At 35.1% G+C, this 20478-nt stretch overlaps 1 protein-coding gene across 6 annotated transcripts in view; it reads left to right on the plus strand.

Moving 5' to 3' along the window:
• The window catches only part of LOC138176057 (inactive histone-lysine N-methyltransferase 2E), a 90727-nt gene that overhangs the window by 22695 nt on the left and 47554 nt on the right, over positions 1-20478 (plus strand). For all 6 annotated transcript variants that reach the window (XM_069106805.1, XM_069106801.1, XM_069106800.1 and 3 more), the window contains one exon: positions 764-948. In XM_069106805.1, the coding sequence (XP_068962906.1) occupies positions 878-948 (71 nt within the window). In that variant the 5' untranslated portion in view covers positions 764-877. The remainder of the gene's footprint in view (positions 1-763; positions 949-20478) is intronic.

Raw genomic sequence — 20478 nt, forward strand, 5'->3', positions numbered from 1 at the left:
TCTTCGTGACCCCATTTGGGGTTTTCTTGGCAAAGATCCTGGAGTGGTTTGCCATTTCCTTCTCTAGCTCATTTTACAGCTAAGGAACTTGAGAAAAACAGGGCTAAGTGACTTGCCCAGGGTCACACAGCTAGTAAGTGTCTGAGGCCAGAATTGAACTCAGGAAGATGAATTGGCCTGACTCCAGGCTTGGCACTCTATCCACTGCGCCATCTAGCTGCCCTCTTGAATATTTAATGTTATATATTCTAAAGAGGAAAAAAAAAGTTAGAACATAGGTGATAGTGTTATATCTATACAGTGTTACGGGAGGATTATACTATGGCTCTCAAAATGAAATCTTAAATACTTCCTTTAAAGTACCGTTTTATCACATGATTATTTTACTTTTCATGTTATACTATATGTTCCACTTCTTTAAGGAAGAAAATGGCCTAGAAATATATTTCTCTCCTGTTTGATAGTCCCCTGGATTGAATACTTACTTGTTGAAAAAGATACAGATAAGTTGAAGTAAGAAACAGTTTATCTCTACAAAAATAACTGTGGCAAGTAACAGTTGATCCTGAGCATTGTGTAACATTTTCTTATTTCAAATGAGATGAAGTATGTAAAGGATTCTGTTAACCTTAAAGCATTTTGCAATGCTTTCATGTGCACGTTCTGTAAGCTATTACCTGTTATAAGTTATATACCATATCTGTTACTTAAAATGTATGGAAGTATTTCTGAAGTTTTTTTTGTTCCTTTTTCTTTTAAACAGGGTTTGTGGATGCACTTAGATGTTTGCAATGAGCACTGTGGCTGGCATGCCCCAGTGTTTTGGATACCAATGCATAGGACTCCGTAGTAATCGAATTTATCAGAAACGAACGTCATGAGCATAGTGATCCCATTGGGGGTTGATACAGCAGAAACTTCATATTTGGAAATGGCTGCAGGCTCAGAGTAAGTATTACTGTAACCAAATTTAGAGCTATCCAAAAGTGGAATGGGTTGCCCTGGGAGGGTAGGGGTTTTTCCCCACTAGAGGTTTCAAGTAAAGGTAGGGTGACCATTTGTTGGATGTTGTAGAGGACATTCTTGATCAGGTGCAATTTGAACTCGATTACCTCTGAGGTCCCTTCCAACTCTGGTATTCTGTGATCTTTAGGGGTTAGAGGGCAGGAAGCATTGGAACTACTAAATTTTAGTTAAACAGCCAATGTTTAAATGAAATAATTTTTCTCACACTGCTTTCCTGCAGACATTCACTGCAGAAATACATATCTTTTGTCAGCTGTTTTTGTTAACTATATAGTTAATATTAATTACTAACTTGAGCTGAAGTATTTTATTTTCCTAGCTCTAAATGTCTTTTCCTATGCTATATTTGCTGACATTTGAAAACATTTTTAAGCCAGTTCTGATAGGCAGTACAGTAGTGGTTAGCTTGGCAGCCTTAGAGCTAAGAAGACCTGGGTTCAAGTCCTGTTTTTTGTCACATACCAATTATGTGACCTTTTAACCTTTCAGTATCCAGGTAACTCTCTAAAAAAGGAATTATTCTTTTTTGTGTTATGAATCCCTTTGGTAGTTATCAAAATATATATTTTTAAAAAGACATGGTGACAGCTAGGTGGCGCAGTGAAAACACTTGCCCTGAAGTTGGGAGGACCTAAGTTCAAAATTGGCCACGGACACTTGACATTTAACTAGCTATGTGACCTTGGGCAAGTCACTTAGCCTCAATTGCCTTGCCTTCCCCCTCCAAAAAAAAATACACAGACCCTAAGTTAAGAATCGCCAAGGTAAGACTATTAGTGTAATTAATCTTCACTGATATAGGGAGTGTCCATATCCAAATAAAATCACAGGTCTAAAATCGGGGGATTGCCAGTTAAAATCAGACTGTAAAAGTAATATACTTTAAAATTTCATTCTTGGCTGTTTTAGCTATCTTAGTACTTTTCCTAAAATCATTAAACAATTCATCATTAAAAAAGAATAAGAGGTATTGCTTTTCTATTATTGATTGAAAAATATTTTTATATGAATTCACTGATAGATAGATTGATTGATTGATAGATTGATTGATTGATTGATTGATTGATTTGGCATTATCTTACTGAGGAACCACCTACCTCCCAATGTTCTGAAATGATAGGCCATGAAAAAAGGCAAAATAATTGTCTTTCTTTTGTAACAATGTTACTAGTGTCCTGAAAGTAAGACTTAACATTTTAAGGGACAGAACAGTATTGAAAGGTGAGGGATGTGAGAGGATACATATGTTGTTGTTCCTCAGTAGACATCTATTTTGTTTAAATTGAAACCCTTTTTCCCAGAAATAAACTTATGTTGATAGAATTTTGGAGTTGATTTCAAGATCACCGAGTCCAAACATTTCATTTTATAGATGAAACTGAGGCCCAGAGAGGTTAATTGCCCAAGGTAACACAGATAGTGACTAGAATTTAAAAAATTTTGAACAGAGAATTCATTTTGTGGTACCAGAACCTTTGTTGTAAAGAAGGCATTAGGTAGTTGTTATTGACCCCATAACAATACTGAATAATCTGGAAGTGATTTTACCTCCTGCTTTTTTCCATTAGAAAAGATCCAAAGATGCTGTTAATGCTGTAATATAGCCTTCAGCATAGCAACCTGTGCAAATACATATGCCACTTCTATGTTAAGAGGGTAGATTCTTAGCATTGCATGTAAGGCATTTGGGTAACCTGGAAACAACCTTTGGGAGGCCTCAGTGGTCTGTATATAGAATGGGTATCCCCCACTTTGAAGACTCTCTTACAAATGACAATCCAACTTCATTATATAAGATAAATCAGGGAATGAAATTATTTATGTTACTAAAACATTTTTTACTTAAAATAATTAGCATGGGTTCTTTTCAGTTTTTTTCTATAAATCTTAAGAGACTGCAAGTTCTGCACAAAATCATTTGTTTAGGTATTATACATAACTGTATGAAAAGCTGTGTAAACCATAATGTAAGAAGAGAATGTAATGAAAAGAACCCCTGACTTGGACCCAGAATCTCTGGATTGGTTCTTTTTTTGTATGTGACTCTGGACAAGTCACTTAGCCTCTTTAAGCCTTGGTTTCCTCAGCTGTAAAGTGAAGGAAATATTTGTAGTTTCTACCTCTTTCAGTTAACATATGTGAAAATACTTTATGAAGAATCATACAAATCTTAAGATTATTAACTTGTATTTTTAAAAGGGAATTTCTATTATATGAAAGAAAATATAATTATTTACTTACTTGTTGTAAGCAAATCTTAATACATGGGATTTTTATGAGGCAATCAGTGGGGAAATGGTTCAGTTTATGAAGAGTCACAATATGGTTTGCCTTTTTTTTTTTTTTGTAGAAAATATCTATAAAGCAAAGTAGATTTTGCCTCCCACTTATAGATTCCTCTGGTACTCAAGCACTTATTTCCGTAGACTTGCCCCCCAAAATAAGTGTTATGATCTAGAATCATAGAATCGATAAGTGCCATCAGTAAACTTTTATTCTCTTTTGTTCAACCTAAAAGTCTTTTAAGCTTTGTTTAGTCAAAATTTTAAAACTTTAAAATTATGTAATATATAATTTCTTTAAAAATGCAGAAGCAGAAGCCTATCTAAAATGCTTTTATACAACCTCAAACAAGCGCATTGAGTTTTCACAACCAACTGAAAGTATTTTTAGAACCAATATAGTTATTTTCAAGTATAGAATTTACATGTATTGTACTGATGTAAATCTGGCAGGGTAACATGACCGATCCTAAAACTAACTACTTTATTCCATCATTAGGGATTATTCAGTTTTGAAATGTTACATTTCTGATATATGCTGACTTTGAAGAAAAATGGTTTGCTAAACTCCAATTTCTCATCTCCAGTGGCCTACTGAGCTTACCCACTTTGACACAGTCTTATTCTCAAACCCAGAGTGCTTAAACTTTCTCTTTATCCCCTTTTGGATTTACTTTCTTTGGTGTCATCATTTTTATTCAACTAAACTCCTCTTTTGTCATTCCCTGCATATCTCTCAGAGCCAATCACCAAAGTTCTCTTGACTTTTCCCCTCTTTTCTAGTCACCTTACTTTGTCTGTGGTATCTCTTACTGTGATAGCTACCATTCTTGTCTAGGTTTTTATTACATCATGCCTAGACCTGGATCATAATGACCTCCAACAAGGCCTTTCTATATCTAGTCTATCTTAATAGTCTCTGCAGTTTGCTATCCAGTTAATATTCCTAGAACACCATTCACCGTATCATTCCCTGGCCCAAAATCATTAAGGGCTTTCCATAAGGGCAGAGAGAATCAAATATAAATTCTTAACCTTATAATTAAGACCTGACCCAATCCAGTTCCATTCTAATTATCCAACACTTCTCTACACCAGTTGACTCACTAATTATAACTATAACCCTGGCCCAGAAACATATACTTTTTTGTTGTCTACTACCTGTATCATTCCCAGGACCTTGAATTCCTTTCCCTCTTTGACTGTGCGTTTTTGACTCCCTCAAGGCACAACTCCTATGAGTGCCCTTTTTCTCAACTATGATATTTGATCTTTGCCAATCTTTTGGCCAAAATAAATAAATGGAGAAATTTTTTTCTTATGGACCAGATCTTTGATTTAATTAACATAGGAAATTCCTGGTGAAGAAACTCTAACCAGATTGGTACCTGCTCTGCAATTTATACTTTTAGAGAGTTACCTACAGGCACTCAGATATCAAGTGACTTGTCCAGGGTCACACAGCTAGTATATGTCAAAGACAGGACTTGAATCCAGGTCTTCCTGATTCCAAGGCCAGTTGTAATCTAAACACTATTTTTTTTTTTAAAGCAATCAGGGTTAAGTAACTTGCTCAAGGTTACACGGCCAGGTGTTTCTGGGTGGGTGCTAAGTGTCTGAGCCCAGATTTGATCCCCAGGTCATCCCGACCCTGGAGCCGGTGCTCTTACTCGCTGAGCCAACTGGCCACCCCTTAGCAATTGGGGTTAAGTAACTTGCTCAAGGTTACACAGCCAGGTGTTTCTGGGTGGGTGCTAAGTGTCTGAGCCCGGATTCAATCCACATGTCATCCCAACACTGGAGCCGGTGCTCTTACTCCCTGTGCTACCTGGCCACCCCCTAAACACTATTTTTACTACCCACACATGTATCTGTCATTTATCTGTTCTGTTTCCCCAAGTAAAATTGAAAAGTCCTGAGTCTGCTGGCAACTTCTTTGCATCCTAGCCATTGTATTGATGGTCAATAAATATTTGTTGATCATATGATTACACAGAATGTTATTTAAGGAAATAAACTGTTACTTTTAAAAATACTTTTGCAATATATAGGCTGAATTATTAAGCAACTATACAGATTTCTACTAGGCCACCACATTGTCTTTATAATTCAGATTCTACTGAAAACATTTTTCCTCATATGTTATGATTTAGTGGCATGTTTTTAGCAATAGTGACAGTCCTGCTTCTGAATAGAGGCAGGACTGGAATTAGTTAATTATTAATAGCCAAAAAAGATAATGTGTCCTCAACTGACTGCCTGCTCCTTATAATTCTTTCTCTAAGCTATTGTGCTTGCTGTTATAGTTAATTTAGTTATAAATTATTTTCATAAAAATGATAGTTTCTTATTCTAATTAGAGTACAGTGTCCCTATAGCAGGGCTGCACAACGTATGGTTGTACAGGCCTGCCCTATACCATAGCTTTAATAACTTAAAGTTGTACTCAGACTTTTGGGTCACCCTGTATAATAATGTATCTTTGTATCATTAGCAAAGATAGAGTTGTTTTTGCTGATTTTTGTTTGGTGTCAGGTGGTAGTGTAGTTGCTCTTCTTCTCTGATCCCCTGCCTACTTCAGATAACCTAATCACTTAAATATCAAACACATAAAAATGCCAAATAATCTAGCCAAACTGAAAAATAAAGTATGAAAGGAGATGTCAACAGAATGTCTATAACATACCTTTCTGCTGGATTCAAAGCACTTTTCATTTATTGCTTTATAATGAGAAAAATAAATGATCATGCCCTGTAGACTTGAAATATTTCTAGTAGTATATCTTTTAATCTTCATTGTAAAAGCAGCAAGGTAATATAGTGTGATATAGTGCTAATCTTGGAATCAAATCCTGCCTCATACTCAAATTGTGTGATCCTGAGCAAGTCACTTAATTTGTCAGGTTCCGTTTCCTCATTTGTAAAATGAGAATGGTAACACCTCATAGCGTTGTTATGAGGATCAAATGAGATAATGTAAAAGTGCTTTGTAAATCTTAAAGTGGTAAAAATGCTTTTATTAATTGTTATTATTGTTATTATTAACTTTAAGGAAATTACACCTGTATTCTAGATATTGTTTTGCCTAATAAGTTGGACAGATACATACATTTAGACAGAAAAGTGCATATTGCATTCTCAAAACAGAAGCAGTATGGTATGGTAAGGGCACTAGACTAGGAATCAGACAAATTCCTAGCTATGTGACATTGCTACTTTTATAACCTCTGGGCTTGCTTCCTAAATCTTGAAAATGAGAAATACTAATATCTGTCTTGTCTGCCTCATGGGGTTTATTATAAGCCTAAAGTAAGAGAGTTTATTGGAAAGTATTCTATAAAGTCTAAAAGCACTAAACAAATGTAGTTGGTGATATGTAAATGCTTACTTTTACAAAAGCCTAATACACCAGAAATATGACAATGTTTTCATTACAATGGAAGTCATAGTTATACATTTTAATAATGAAATAGAGATTTTTTTGGGTAGTTTTTCTCACCTGAAATATCTATTTAGTAACGCCTTTTGAAATAGTTCATATTCTGAATTGAGCCTAAATTATATTTTCCCTATGTCCCTTTCCCTCTAATTTTAGGCTGTAATTTTATATTCTAAGATTGGAAGTGAGAGGCAGCATGGCATAGTGGATAGAGAGCTGGCCTCCGAGTCAGGAAGACCTGGGTTCAAGTCCTGCCTCTGACACATACTGGCTGTGTGGCAAGTCACTTAACCTCTCAGTGCCCCAGGCAACTCTCTAAGACTGTAAGTTGCAGAGAAGGTGCTGATTTGAATTGGTAGATGAAGTTCCTCATCAAGAGTCTCCTACACATATGAAATCACAGGTCCAGTCAGAAAAAACAAATTGGAAATTTACCTTTATTTGCTTCAAAAATCTATATGTTTTTGTAGACTTAATGTATGGTGTGATACAAAGAATATCAGAATTAGATTTAGAAACCTGAGTTATAACTATGATACTTTTACTACTACCACTAATGATGACTGTTGCTATTACCATTACTGTTAACTACAAACTAACTCACTTACCTTGGGCAAGTCACTTAACCTTTACAAACCTGGATTTCTTTATCTGTAATATTAGAGGTGATACTAAGTTTAAGATCCCTTCATAATTCTAAAATTTTATGATTCTATGATACATTTTACAATCTAATTTTCTTCATTATTAATGTTTAGCTTTGTTAGATTCACTAGGGCCATCTACTGACAGAACTTGGTAGAGCTGCTGGAGATTGTGAAGTAAATTTTAAATGACTGATTTGTGCCATAGAATATGAAAAATTCTCTGTAAATTTTAGAAATATTTTCCATTTGCTCTGAAAAGTGCTTTATTTTCAAACCTGATTGATATTCCATTATCAATTGGAACCTTAACACCTTAGCTTTTATCTCTTTCCCTGAAACTTTAGTAGTTAATAAACTACTTAAATGATTTGATACCACCTTTTAGAATGTTCATTTCTTAATATGAAATGATACTTTGTTTTACTTGTTTTGATACTAGTTTAGATTTTCTTAAACTAGGTATATCCTATGTATTTTAAATTCCCAAAGTTCTCATTAAGATATAGTCCTAGTTCTGCCACTTAGTACCTTTGTTAAATAACTAGGCAAGTTATTTAACCTCAGAAAAGGTTAACTCAAAAAAAGCTTGTTTTGTCATCTGTTAAATAAGAAATTTGGACTATCTGACTCTTTCTAGCTCTTAGTTTGTTATTCTATGACAGTCAAATTATTTTGTTTTTTAAACACTTTTTCAAGGAGCCTTTAATAATTGAGCTCCAGTTAATCAAGTACTGTATTTGTAATATGGTAAGAATTTAATTTTTCTTCATTCCTCCCTGACCAATACACACACATAAATAGCTTATTCATCCAGTTCTTACTTGTCCAGATGCTGTGGCATCAGACTTAGAACTGTGTCCCTTTAGCCACTGGACATTCACATATAAAAGACATTGCCATGGCCATATTTTAAGCACTGGTGTTAACTGATGTAAGACCACTTCAATTTTAGTTTGATTAGTTAAATATAATTCATTTAGCCAGTAGTAGATCACTGTTTATAAAAATCAGTCCGATGTACTTTAGCTACAACAAACTCAACACCAGTCATGGCTTGCCCCCTCCCCCAGTACAACATGTGCAATATTTTAATGTTGAGTCTTTTTATTTTTTATAGTAATGACAGGATTATTTCAAAGAAAGTTCAATAAGTTGAAGACAGGGTTATTTTATCCCATTGTTGGTTTAGAAAAAGTCAAACAAAATACAGGATTCCAGGGAAGGACTCACTGTTTTTATGCAGGGTACATTATACAAGAAAATGTAATTTCTGACATGTCATTAGTGTGGTGTTTATACTTAAGCTTAACTAGATAAGATGGTAGGGGTGGGTTAGACAGTAGAGGTTTAAATGATAAGCTCTAGCAGTTTGGGTATCTGAAATAAATTTCCCCTAGTGGTTTTGAGTTTTTGCTTCCTTTTTTCCTCCCTTTTTGTCTATGCCAGTCTTTTTTCCTGAATGTTAGGATGGAAGAATGATACTGTTCTTAATTCCTGAAGGAAGATTCTTATACCTGTGACTTCTTGTGCCCAGCCCTTTCATTTCACTCATCATTTCTGAATGTAAGCACTTGAAATTAGTGCTTTATGAAGCTTAATTCTTAAAATTGCCTTATAGGCAGAGGAAGTCTTCTTTCTGGGGGTAAGAATGAAATGAAAACTATTTAAAGAAAAGATCAGAAAATCTTGGGTGCTAGTTCCCTGTTATGTTTAGTATTTTCAGTTCTATGGCCAAAAACTACATAAGTAATTTTTGGTTCTATTTCATTGTATGTGTTTTATGTTTCCTTATCAAATAGTTTGAAAAGAAGTGTACTGGGGCACTATGCAGATGCTGCTGTACTTATGCAGCTTGGGCTTCATTTGCTTCTGCTTCTTCCTGCCTTGTATATAGGTGAAGGGAGTTTTCTGGGCAAACATACTCAACTCTGGGGTTTTGTAGGAAATGGTTTGAGAATCTTCTTTTGAACTTAAGTGACCTAGAGTTGGGAGTCCATGCTCTAGGATAAAGTATTCTTCTGTCCCCTCTCCCCCCACCCCTTTTAAAAAATACTTTTCCTGAAAGCTCAAATAAATTTGGCTCCTAAATCCAAAGGAAATTTGAATCTTGGTTCGAAGTATTAAAAGAATAAAGTAACAGTGGCTAAATTAGCTGTGTTAGCTTTAAATTACTGATTACAATGTAGCCGTAATACATTTTTAAAAGAAGTTATATTATATCCATACAGAAATAACAAAGAAACTAGTTTTGGGCCTTCCTACTCTTTACTTGCAATTAAGCGTTTATGACTGGGGTGGGGAGAAAGAAAGTGTTAAAAAGAATAATGTTTTGGGTTTTTGTTTTGTTTTTTAAATTATAGTACATTTAAAACTCGGATTGAGATGACATAGGGCCTTAAAAATATAAACACACCTGATGATAGCAGCATCTGACACTGACTATAAGGAAAGGAGGGTGTTGACATGTAACCATGAGCTCAGGTGCTACGGTCTTCAGAACACGAAAGGAAGAGAAGTAGCAGTAGGCGTTTGGTGGAGGGGGATCAGTGTAATTATCCTTCAGGAAAAAACTTCCCTCAGACCTAACAGAACATTGCTAAACCCCTTAATCCATGTTTGTACTGACAGCTCTCTGACACCGACAAAAGTTACAAGTTTTCTAGTTGGCAGTTTTTCTCTGGCTAGTTTTCCACTACTAATGACATTGGCAGGGAAAGCAAACAGGAAACATATAGGTATAGAGTTTTTCAGTTTCCATAAAACAGGAAGAGTAGAGTCAGTCTGTTCCAAGTGATTTTACAGGTGTCAGGCAAGACCTAGTTTGGTTTTTTTTTGCACTCTTAGCTATGCAGACTAGCTGTGCTTCAAGATAGTTTGCAGCATGTATGGAATAAGCTCTCAGTACAGGTTCTAGTCCCTGGTCAGTTCCCTGACCTCACTAGCATCTTTCCTATAGAAATACATAACTATGCATTTAGCCCCTTGATTCCATAATGGGGTGGGGATAGGAATTAAACTCGATTATAGAACTTACAAAGGGCAGGATATGAATCCCACAATCAGGATAAAACCTCTGATTCAAACATTGATTCTTGGGGTAATAAGGTTAAAGTTTATAACCTTCTTTTTAAAGTTTGTTACTTAATTACTAATCATTTCTCCTTCCCCATAATGGCAAGATTATAAAGTGGTATGTAACTGTCCGGGTAGACAGAGTAGTATAATGGAAAGGTCAGTATACTGGGAGTAAAGAGAGACCTGAATTAAAATCCTACCTTAGACACTTGTTAGCTGTGTGTGACCCTGGGCAAGTCACTTGACCTCTCTTAAGCCTCAGTTTATGTAGTTGTAAAGTAGGGATATTTAGGGTTGTTGTGAGGAAATAAAAAGTTTTGCAAAACTTACTGTACTCTATAAATGTCATTTCATGTTATTATTTGATAGTTATTGTTGTTAATTACAATAATTTTATTGCTATATTTATAAAGATTTCAAGGTTCCCCTGGCATCTCCTTACGTAATTTTTCCCCTAGAGAAGGAACTAAGAAGCAACACCAGTCTGCCATCCGAACTTATCAGCAATGACTCCCAACAAGGAATTCCCAGAGGTGGGCAACAAGAACCCTAAGTAACACCTTTTGTGAAGTTTGCTTAAGACCTTGTTAAATTACATAAACTTAGATAAAATTAGATGATTGACCTAGCTTTCATAGCTTTCACTGTGTTAAGAATGAACCAGAATTATTCACTTATGATGATATGATATTGTTTGGGAATATGAAAATTCTTGATGTTTGAATGCCTACCAATCTACATAGAAATCATTGTGCTAGTGCTGTGGGTCATACAAAGAATTCTGTTTTGAAAGAGCTTTTAATGACTTTAGAGATAGGGAGAGATAGACATGACAGTGCAATAATGAGTAAGTATGACATGTATAGTAAAGAAAATAAAAGGAGTTTAAAGGAAGAAGGGAGTCATTACTTGTATCTGAGATAGTCAGGGAAGATAACGGATAAGGTAGGCTTTGTGGATAAAATTAAGCAAAAAGGTGGGGTTAGGAGAACATTCTAGGCATTGTAAACAAAGACAGAAAAGGACAAGAATGTATTTAATTTACCAGTTTCACAGAATTCCAGATTTGGAAAGGGACTAGTACTTACTTTCTGTGAAAATCACTTGGACCAGATGATCTTGCAGATTTCTTCCAACTCTAATTCTTCATCTAGTCCAAACAGAGGTCTTTACACAATATGCCCAACAAGTGGTCATCTGGTTTCTTGAAGATCTCCTGTGATAGGGAATTCACTACCTTTCTAAAGCTGCCTGTTATGCTTTTGGACAGCTCTAATTGTTAGGAAGTTTTTCCTTGAATTGAGCTGAGATCTGCCATTTTGCAGCTTGTACCTGTTGTTTCTTCTTCCCTCAGGGAGCAAGCAGAACAATTTAATTCTTCTACCCAGTGTCCTTTTAAATACTTGAAGACAGCTATTCAATCCCCATAAGTCTTTAGCCTGAACATCCCAAGCTTTTTCAACCAGTAACTTGTGTGACTTGGTTTCTGGTACCCTCATTATCCTGGAATTTTTCTCTTAGGCATATACTGTTGTCAGTACTCTTCTTAAAATATGGAGTCCAGAACCGAATGTGGTCTTGACTAGGACCAATGGTCTTTTTCATTGAGGCCAAGATCAAATTAGGTTTTTTTGGCTGCCATGTCACATTGTCGACTCATTGAGGTTACTAAAATCTCCAAATCGTTTTCCAGTGAACTGTTGCTCCCTCGTTTCCCCTCATCCTAAACTTGTGTAGTTATGTTTTTTAACTTAAATATAGGTTAAAATTTGAGAGGCAACATGGAATAATGGAGAGAGCACTGGACTTGGAACCAAGAGAGATGAATTTGAATCATGCCTCCAGTACTACCTCTATCATGATGGGCAAGTTACTTAACATCTATGTAAAATAAAGATGATAATACCTGTATTACCTACCTCACAGGGTTGTTGTGAGGATCAAGTTCATAGCACTCAGCAAACTCTCTAAAACACTATACAAATCCTAAATGATCTTAACAACAGCAATAATAATAATTTATGCTTTTTGAAACTATAAAAGGACAAAAATAGATTTGGAAAACATCCTAACAAAAACATATTATAAAGAATCATTCCTGTCACAGTTATAGAAAGATAATTTATATTTGTTAAAAAAAGAGAGTTAATTGCAGTTGTCAGAATACATGATAAACAGCTTGTAAACTTATAGAAATACTTTTAGAACAAACTTTATTGAGTATTAATAATGGCTAACCTCAGGTACAATGCCACTCTCTTTGTCAAATGTAGCTGAAAGTGGTTTACCTTTGACTTGAACCTCTAGGATCCGAGAGTATATTTAAAGGTCCACATGAACTGAACCAATAATACCTCAATAAAGAAGCATCAACTAAATGGCTGAGCCATGCAGATTTTTTCTGGGCATGGAGGGACTTATGATAAAGATAATAATTACCCCAGAAATTGCATAAGGGTTATTCCTAAGGAGCTTTGACTTTTTGGCCATTGAAGATTATCAGAAAAGTATAACAATTTAATTCAGTTTTCAAAAATTTAGCACCTACCAAATAACCAGACACAACCAGATGGTGAGTTTTATTGTGTGTGTGTGTGTGTGTGTGTGTGTGTGTGCGCTTGCGCGCGTGCACGTGTACATATCAGAAGCTTATTTTTCACAGACCTGCAGATGATCGATCCCTATATTATAAATTGCAGTCTTTAAAGTAGTCTTGAGAATTCAACAAATAAAGCTGAACTGGAGCATTATCATGATAAACTGTTGCCCATAATTGCTCAGACATATTCTTGATCCATAAAAATTTAATAGCAATATATTTAATGTCACCATACTGAATACCCAGTCTCCAAACAAGGTAGAATGAAAAGCTTTCAAAAAATACTTAGCTGAAGATTTCAAAACCCTGTGGGAACAGGATGAGGTTTATGATGTCCTTTCTACTACTGGAGTTGTCCAGAAGATGTTTTTATTAAGCTTGAAAAAGCATTTTTATTCATTTATACAAAATCCACCTTGCAGTAGTCCACATAATTTTTGGAATTTCCTAGAACATTTTCTGTCTCAATTTCATCAAAAAAGATGAGAATGAAATGAATAATAGTGATGGAAGAAAGAGAGGACCTTGTTTTGAATCCCAGTCTTTCCTTACTACTTGTGTGACTTTGAGCAAGTCACTTAAACTGGATGATCTCAAGGTCCCTTCCAGCTCTAAATCCATGGTCAGTGTGATGTTATGAAGCTTTTCTGAATGGCCCAGGTATCAGAAATAACATAAATCAATCTAAGAAGGTTGATAAGGAGGGCAGAGGGAGCAGTTCAATTTGACTAAGATACATGAAAGAGAGAATATAAAATAGGACTGGAAAGATAGGACAGGACCAGATTGCAAAGGAACCTGAATGCCAGGGAAAGCAGTCATAATTTTACCTGGACAACAGAAAACCATTGCTAAGCTTATAAAAGGGTATCCATGGATAGGTTTCAGAGAGTCTGAGAACTTGTTTGGGAAAAAGTTATATCCTCTGTTTTCCCTAACCCAAAACTGAGCCTTTCTTTCAGTTATGATTCTGATAATGGCTTCATGATACAAAAGTTAAGAATACTTGCTCTAGAAGTTAAGAAGGGTAGTGCCATTCAAAATTCACCAGTCTCTAAGCACAGTCCATTTATATTGGTAGGTATGTTTTAATTAACAGATATAAAATATTACTCTGTAGTGCCTTTAGAGAACTTGGTCAAATGTTATGCATTCAAGTTTGTAGATTCAGATTAGTGTCACTATGCATTTACCTTGGCATTTGTCTGAATTAAAGGAATAGATAAGAGTTTTGTAGTAAAGAATGTTGGCCTCCTAGGTTATTGAAATATACCTCAGACTGTAAATGCTTTTTTATGTAGAGAGGGATGAGTAGGAAAGTTGCAGGAGAGACTGATTCATGTTTTGAGTAGGGTTTTTTTTGTCTATTTTCTGTTTCACTTTTTAAGCTGTCACCTGTTTGTAGGAGTGTTTCTATTCCCCTCCCTAATTTACTACTTCTAACCATATTTGTGTATGAACTAGACTGTGATTGAGAGTTACATGGGCTCTTCTGTCAAAAAAGATTTGTGAGTTTTATATTACTTTGTGGCATCTATTTTAACTGCTGAGATCTTCTAAGTCTTGTGACTGTATTTTGAAAATAACTGTGAATAAGTACAATATTGTTGTAAAGTAATATAACCATTACAGTTGTTTCATTTGTTGATGGCTATGTTTTAGTAAAAAAAAAAAAAGAAATAAAACATCTTTAAATATCTACAGTTAATCTGAATTGAAAATGGTTTCAGATTTTGCCTTGAAACCCAGATCCTATACTATGTGACCATGGCACAGGACTAATGCTTCAGGTAACTGAGGCTATTAGAGAGAAGTTGTAAATCCTCATTGGTATAGAGAATTTCCACTTTCCAATGAAATCACAGAAATATACTCAAAAGACATTAAGGTTATCTCAGCCATAAAAAGTATTATTCATAGGAAAATATTGATTTTTTTTGTACTTGAAATTAATTTTTTTGCTCATCTGTCCTTTTGCGAAGAGTAAAATATGATTGTAACACACTTTATATTGGGAATGTGATAGTTGAAATTGAGGCACTTGTATGTTGAATTGAACATTGGTGTGTTAAAGAGAATATTTTCTGGGACAGCAGATAATTCCTTTTTTTCCCTTCCATTTCTGGACCTAATTTTTTACCCATCTTAAAGTGCATGTCAAAAGAGAGAGAGTGAGTGAGTGTGTGTGTGTGTGTGTGTGTGTGTTTATAGATGTACTTGGTTTTTGTCATTGTGAAGTTTTTTTATCTATTAGATTTGTAATAGACTTGTTTCACATTGCTGTGAACTTGACTAAGGTAACGTTGCAGTGTTCTGAGGCTCTGTGTACAAAGTCATTTGTGAAATGGAATCATTTAAGAGTCTCACTATCACTAAAGAATCCTTTTGGAATTACCATAGACATGGAATATATCCTGCATAAAGATAATAATAGCTACCTTTTATATAGACTTGCAAAGTTATATATATATATATACTTATGTATATAGATAGATAGATATTATCATATGCATAACCATATTTATTCAGTGGCCTGTTTAATGCCTTGCTTAAAGTTAATCGTTGGCAGATGGTAGGGGGAAAAAGAGTTATCTGTGTAGTCAAGTGCCATGTTATTATATGATTTTGGAATATAAGTGGAAGATACCTCTTTCAAAAAGAAATTCTTATTTCAGGCAGAATGCTTTCTTAAAATCCACAAAGAACTGGTACAATCTTATATTCTTGACTACACATCACTTTTGTCTACTTCAAAACTTCTAGTAAAACTTGTCCTTCCCTTTATATTTTTAATTGTGGATTACTATGATGTATGTGCATAAGACTGTGTTCATAAAGATTTTACAGAAACAATGAGAAATAATTATAATTACTTAGGTTGTGGAGAATCATAGTGGTAAAGTGCTGAAGCAAGGAAAAACTGGGTTCAAATTCCACTTATACTTACTAGTCATGTACCACAGGCAAATCATTTAATCGTTCTAGGCCTCCTTTTTCCATTCTGTAAAGTATAAATGATATTTGTAATGGTTTTTAACTTTACAAAATTGTTGTAAAGGTTAATTAGAATAATCATACCGAGTTTTTATTAAGTGTCTACCATATGCTTGGCACTGGCTATGTGCTGAGAATGAACTAACAGAAACATTCCTGTTCCAGAATGTATACAAAATAAATACAGGCTGATTTCAGGAGCAGGCATTGCCTAGAGGGGCAGGTAGATGAGGAAAAAGCCCAATATAGAAGGTAGTATTTGATCTGATCTTTGTAGGAAATCAGGGATTTTAAGAGGTGATAATGGGAAGTGTAAAGGTAGGGAGATTGGAAATTGAATTTTAAGTTTGAAGAACAGTAAAGCAAGTTTGTCTGGACAGTAGAGTACAGGAAGGGAAGGTTGGGGCCAGCTTGTGAAGGGCTTTAAATGCCAGAGGAGTTGTATTTTATAATATTTTATAATTCAAATAGGTATTGGTTTATGATATGAAATTATAAGCTCCTGGAAGGACAGTGGTTCTTTCAACAAATAGGGATGTATGGAAGATGGATAGGCTTATGAATTGGTTTGGATAGATTGAAGTGGAGATGTTTGTAGCAGGCAGTGTTAAAGGCCTGGAAGCCAGGAGAATAGGATTAGATGTATAGATCTGTGAGTTATCTGTGTAGAGATCATGATAGATAGATGTAGAGATCATAGGAATTGTTGAGGTTATTGGGAGAGGATGTGGAGACAGAAGTGAACTTGGAACAGAGCTCAGGAAGCATGATGGTTATCTAGTAAAGGAGAAAGTAGTAAGGAGCTAAACAACAAATCAATGATCATGAAATCTTAAAGAAAGGGAAAGTGTGCAAGTAGTTTCAAATGCTGCAAAGAAGTCAAAAAAGATGCGAACTGAGAAAAAGGCCATTGGATTTTGCAGTTAAGAAACCTTGTTATTCAACAGTAAAGTGACTTGTTGGAGGGGTCACCCAAAATGTCAGAGATTGGAGTTGAACTGAGGTCCCCTTATTCCAAATCTAGTGCTTTGTCTAGTATACTATATTTATGAGTCAATGTCTTTTTCTTGTCCATGTCCCAATTTCAGTATCAAACAGATCATAAGCTGGAGTAGGCATAATCTTATGTAAATAACCTTTCAACTTTTTATACTTAGTGTTTTTACACAATGATTTTGCTTTAATTAAACAGCTAACAACTTCTTAAAGACTGTTGATTGTGAACTGACTCCTATGTACTGAACCATACGTTTCCTGTCTAAGAAAAAGTGTAAAATATATATGTGTGTATTTTTTCCTGTTGCTTCTGACTTTTGGTGTTTATGGCACTTAGCACCTTCTTATTTTCTTGGATGTACTATATTCTTGAGTCTTAAAGGCCTTACACTTCAATTTCCTCACCATTTCCCAGCATAGTATTTGCTTTCTTCTCCTTTCTCCATTTTCTCACTGAAATCACAAAACGTCAAAATATGACAACTTAGTTTGAAGTATCTTGTCGAGTTCTTAATGGAGCCTCAACTTTTCTACTCCATCCTCCATAATTGATGTATGTCAACTGCAGTCATGAGGTCATAGTTGTCTTAATAACTTGTAATCATTGTGAATCTAACAAAGTGAAATGACCAATTATATTTCATTACTACTTTGGGGTCTCTAAGGGAATATGTGAATCATTCTTCCATCTATCTGCAACTTCTTTACAGTTTCTGATATGTTTATACAGAGAGTGTTTGTAATGGTCCATTTATCATTTAATAAAGATTGTGTATTAAGACCTGTAATGGTTAAATAAAGTGAACTCTCACAATACAGGTTCATTTTGGAAGAAGAGAAATATTCTTTTCCACCAGCCTCCTAAGACAAAGTCCCTGCCTTCAAGCCAAAAAATGTAGTTGTCATACAACATAAATACATTTAGGGAAATAAGCTATGATTTGGGCAGATCACTTAAGCTAGCATCTCCGTTTTTCCCCCTATAAATATCCAGGTCCCTTCTCAGTTCTAAAAGTAAAAATCAGTATGTAGATGAGCCTTTTGTTTCTTTCTTTTTTTTTTTTTTTTTTTGGCTTTTCTAAACAATTTTCTTTTTTTATTGATTTTTAAAACTTAAACAGGAGAACTTAAATACACAATAAGAAAAGAAAAAGAAACATCATAGGTGGCACAGTGAATAGAACATCGGCCCTCGAGTCAGGAAGGCCTGAGTTAAAATTTGACCTCAGACACTTAACGCTTAACTAGCTGTATGACTTTGGGCAAGTCACTTAACCCCAATTACCTTGCACTCCCCCCCTCCAAAAAAAACCATTATGAACTTAAATATTAAAACAAATACAAAATTTTTAAAAATTGCCACATGCACAGCAGAATGTAAGAAAGGATTCAAAATATACAACAATAATTTCCTTTTTAAGAAAGCCTACATAATAAATACTGTTCAGAGCTTTCCATCTTTGTTTCTTTGTAAGTTTTCTTATGTTCTCTGCTGTGCATTTTTTACTTTGTTCTTTTTGGCCCTTCTTACCCACCCTCCAATCCTTTACACGTGGTTGGTGGCATAGGTCAAAATGATAGAAGTTGATTTTGATTTTCCTACAGAATATTGTAGAATAGGGGATTGTGTTCTTGTATCAAGGACTGATTTTGTATACAAACTACCGCAAACATAGGTATTCAACCATAAATTTTGTGTGTGTGTGTGTGTGTGTGTGTACACATATGCACGTGTGTGTTATAATGTAAAATGCTTTTTAAATTGTATATAAATTAAGGGGAACATAGTATCAAGTCAGATACTTCATATTCAATTTTTTTTTTTAAAGCAGTTGGGTTTAAGTAACTTGCTCAGGGTTACACGGCCAATTATTTCTGGGTGTGGTGCTAAGTATCAGAGGCCAGATTCGATCCCAGGTCATCCCGACTCAGGGGCGGATGCTCTTACTCACTGAGCCACCTGGCCACCCCTAAGCAATTGGGGTTAAGTAACTTGCTCAAGGTTACACGGCCAGGTGTTTCTGGATGGGTGCTAAGTGTCTGAACCCGGATTCAATCCCAGGTCATCCCAACTCTGGGGCCGGTGCTCTTACTTGCTGTGCTACCTGGCCACCCCTATATTCAATATTTTAGTGAACTGCAAAAAGTTACCTAATTCGTATTTCTTGCCTGATTTCTTAAACCAATTAGGAGATTAAGAAATGCCATTAAGGTCACTAAATTCAGAAAGTCTTCCAATGGGAAATTTTAATAGGCATTTGAAGAGACATTTAAGACCTTATGATGGCTTGGAGTTGGGGGACATGGGATGGTGGACAAACAATCCAGTGATTTTTGATTTGCTTTTCTGTTGTTTCCCCCCCCACCATAAATTTCTCTGTAACAACTTAGGCAGAGATTGTGAGTCATTCTTTTGCCTCAGAAACAATCTTCTTTTTCCAATAACATATATGTAGTACTGTCAGCTTCACTTTTTTCCTGTATTTTGCAAGGCATAACTTACTTTAAAATATGTGAGCCAACCTTCTTTTGTAGCAAATATTTTCATCCTTTAAGTTCATTTACTACTTGTTACTTCATATTGTCAAAGTCTTAGAGGTTTGGGGTGAGTCACACCAAATTCTAAGATCATGGGAGTGCTGGATAGCAGATATTCTTCCATCCTGGCAATATTTCCTGACTTTATCCCTGTAGTAATGGATTGTTTCTTTAGAGACTACTTTTTAAAATCTTTTATTAGCCATAATGAAGTATAAATAGTAAGGCTTTAAGTAACTCATCTCTTTTTAATAAAGCAAATATTCTAGAATTAATCCATCTGCAGTCTTTCAAATAGCCACCTTAAGTTCTCTATTTCAGTAACAGCATTTGATCACAACATTTTGAAGAGGGCATTACAGTCAGTTTATTAGCCACACAATAAAGTCTGCCTTTTTAGTTTATATATTCCATTTTGGTTGCCATTTTTTTCTTTCTCCTTCTTCACTTTAAAATAGCTGCCCATTACTTCTTCTGTTGCTGCCATTTGCAGCTTGAATCAAGAAAACCCAGAGAGATTTTATTGGTGGTAGGTGAGAGAGGGAGCTATTTGGAAGGAGCACATTAAGGAATAAACTGACTGGTAAATGTTGTAATAATATGGATATAATTGGTTGATTTTTAGCAAATAAGATTCTTGAAAATGTTGGCTTTTCCTATAGTATAAGTAGTATTGGGAATATTGGAGATGTTCAAATAAAGGAGACATGGTTCACTTAAAGATTTTCTACAGAAAATTAATTTTAAGGCATCTTTCAAAAGAGGGGGAAGATAAAGGCTTATCAGGAGGGGGCTATTTCAAAATAGCATGTACAAAACACAGGCCATTCCCTTGTGTCTCTGTGGTTGTGGTGGTCATGTGGATTACCCAGAGAGAGGAAA

Source organism: Petaurus breviceps, unplaced genomic scaffold (genome assembly GCF_028583685.1).
Source record: "Petaurus breviceps papuanus isolate PSGF00001 unplaced genomic scaffold, PetGlider_PUasm1.0 80, whole genome shotgun sequence".
NCBI classification, from domain to species: domain Eukaryota; kingdom Metazoa; phylum Chordata; class Mammalia; order Diprotodontia; family Petauridae; genus Petaurus; species Petaurus breviceps.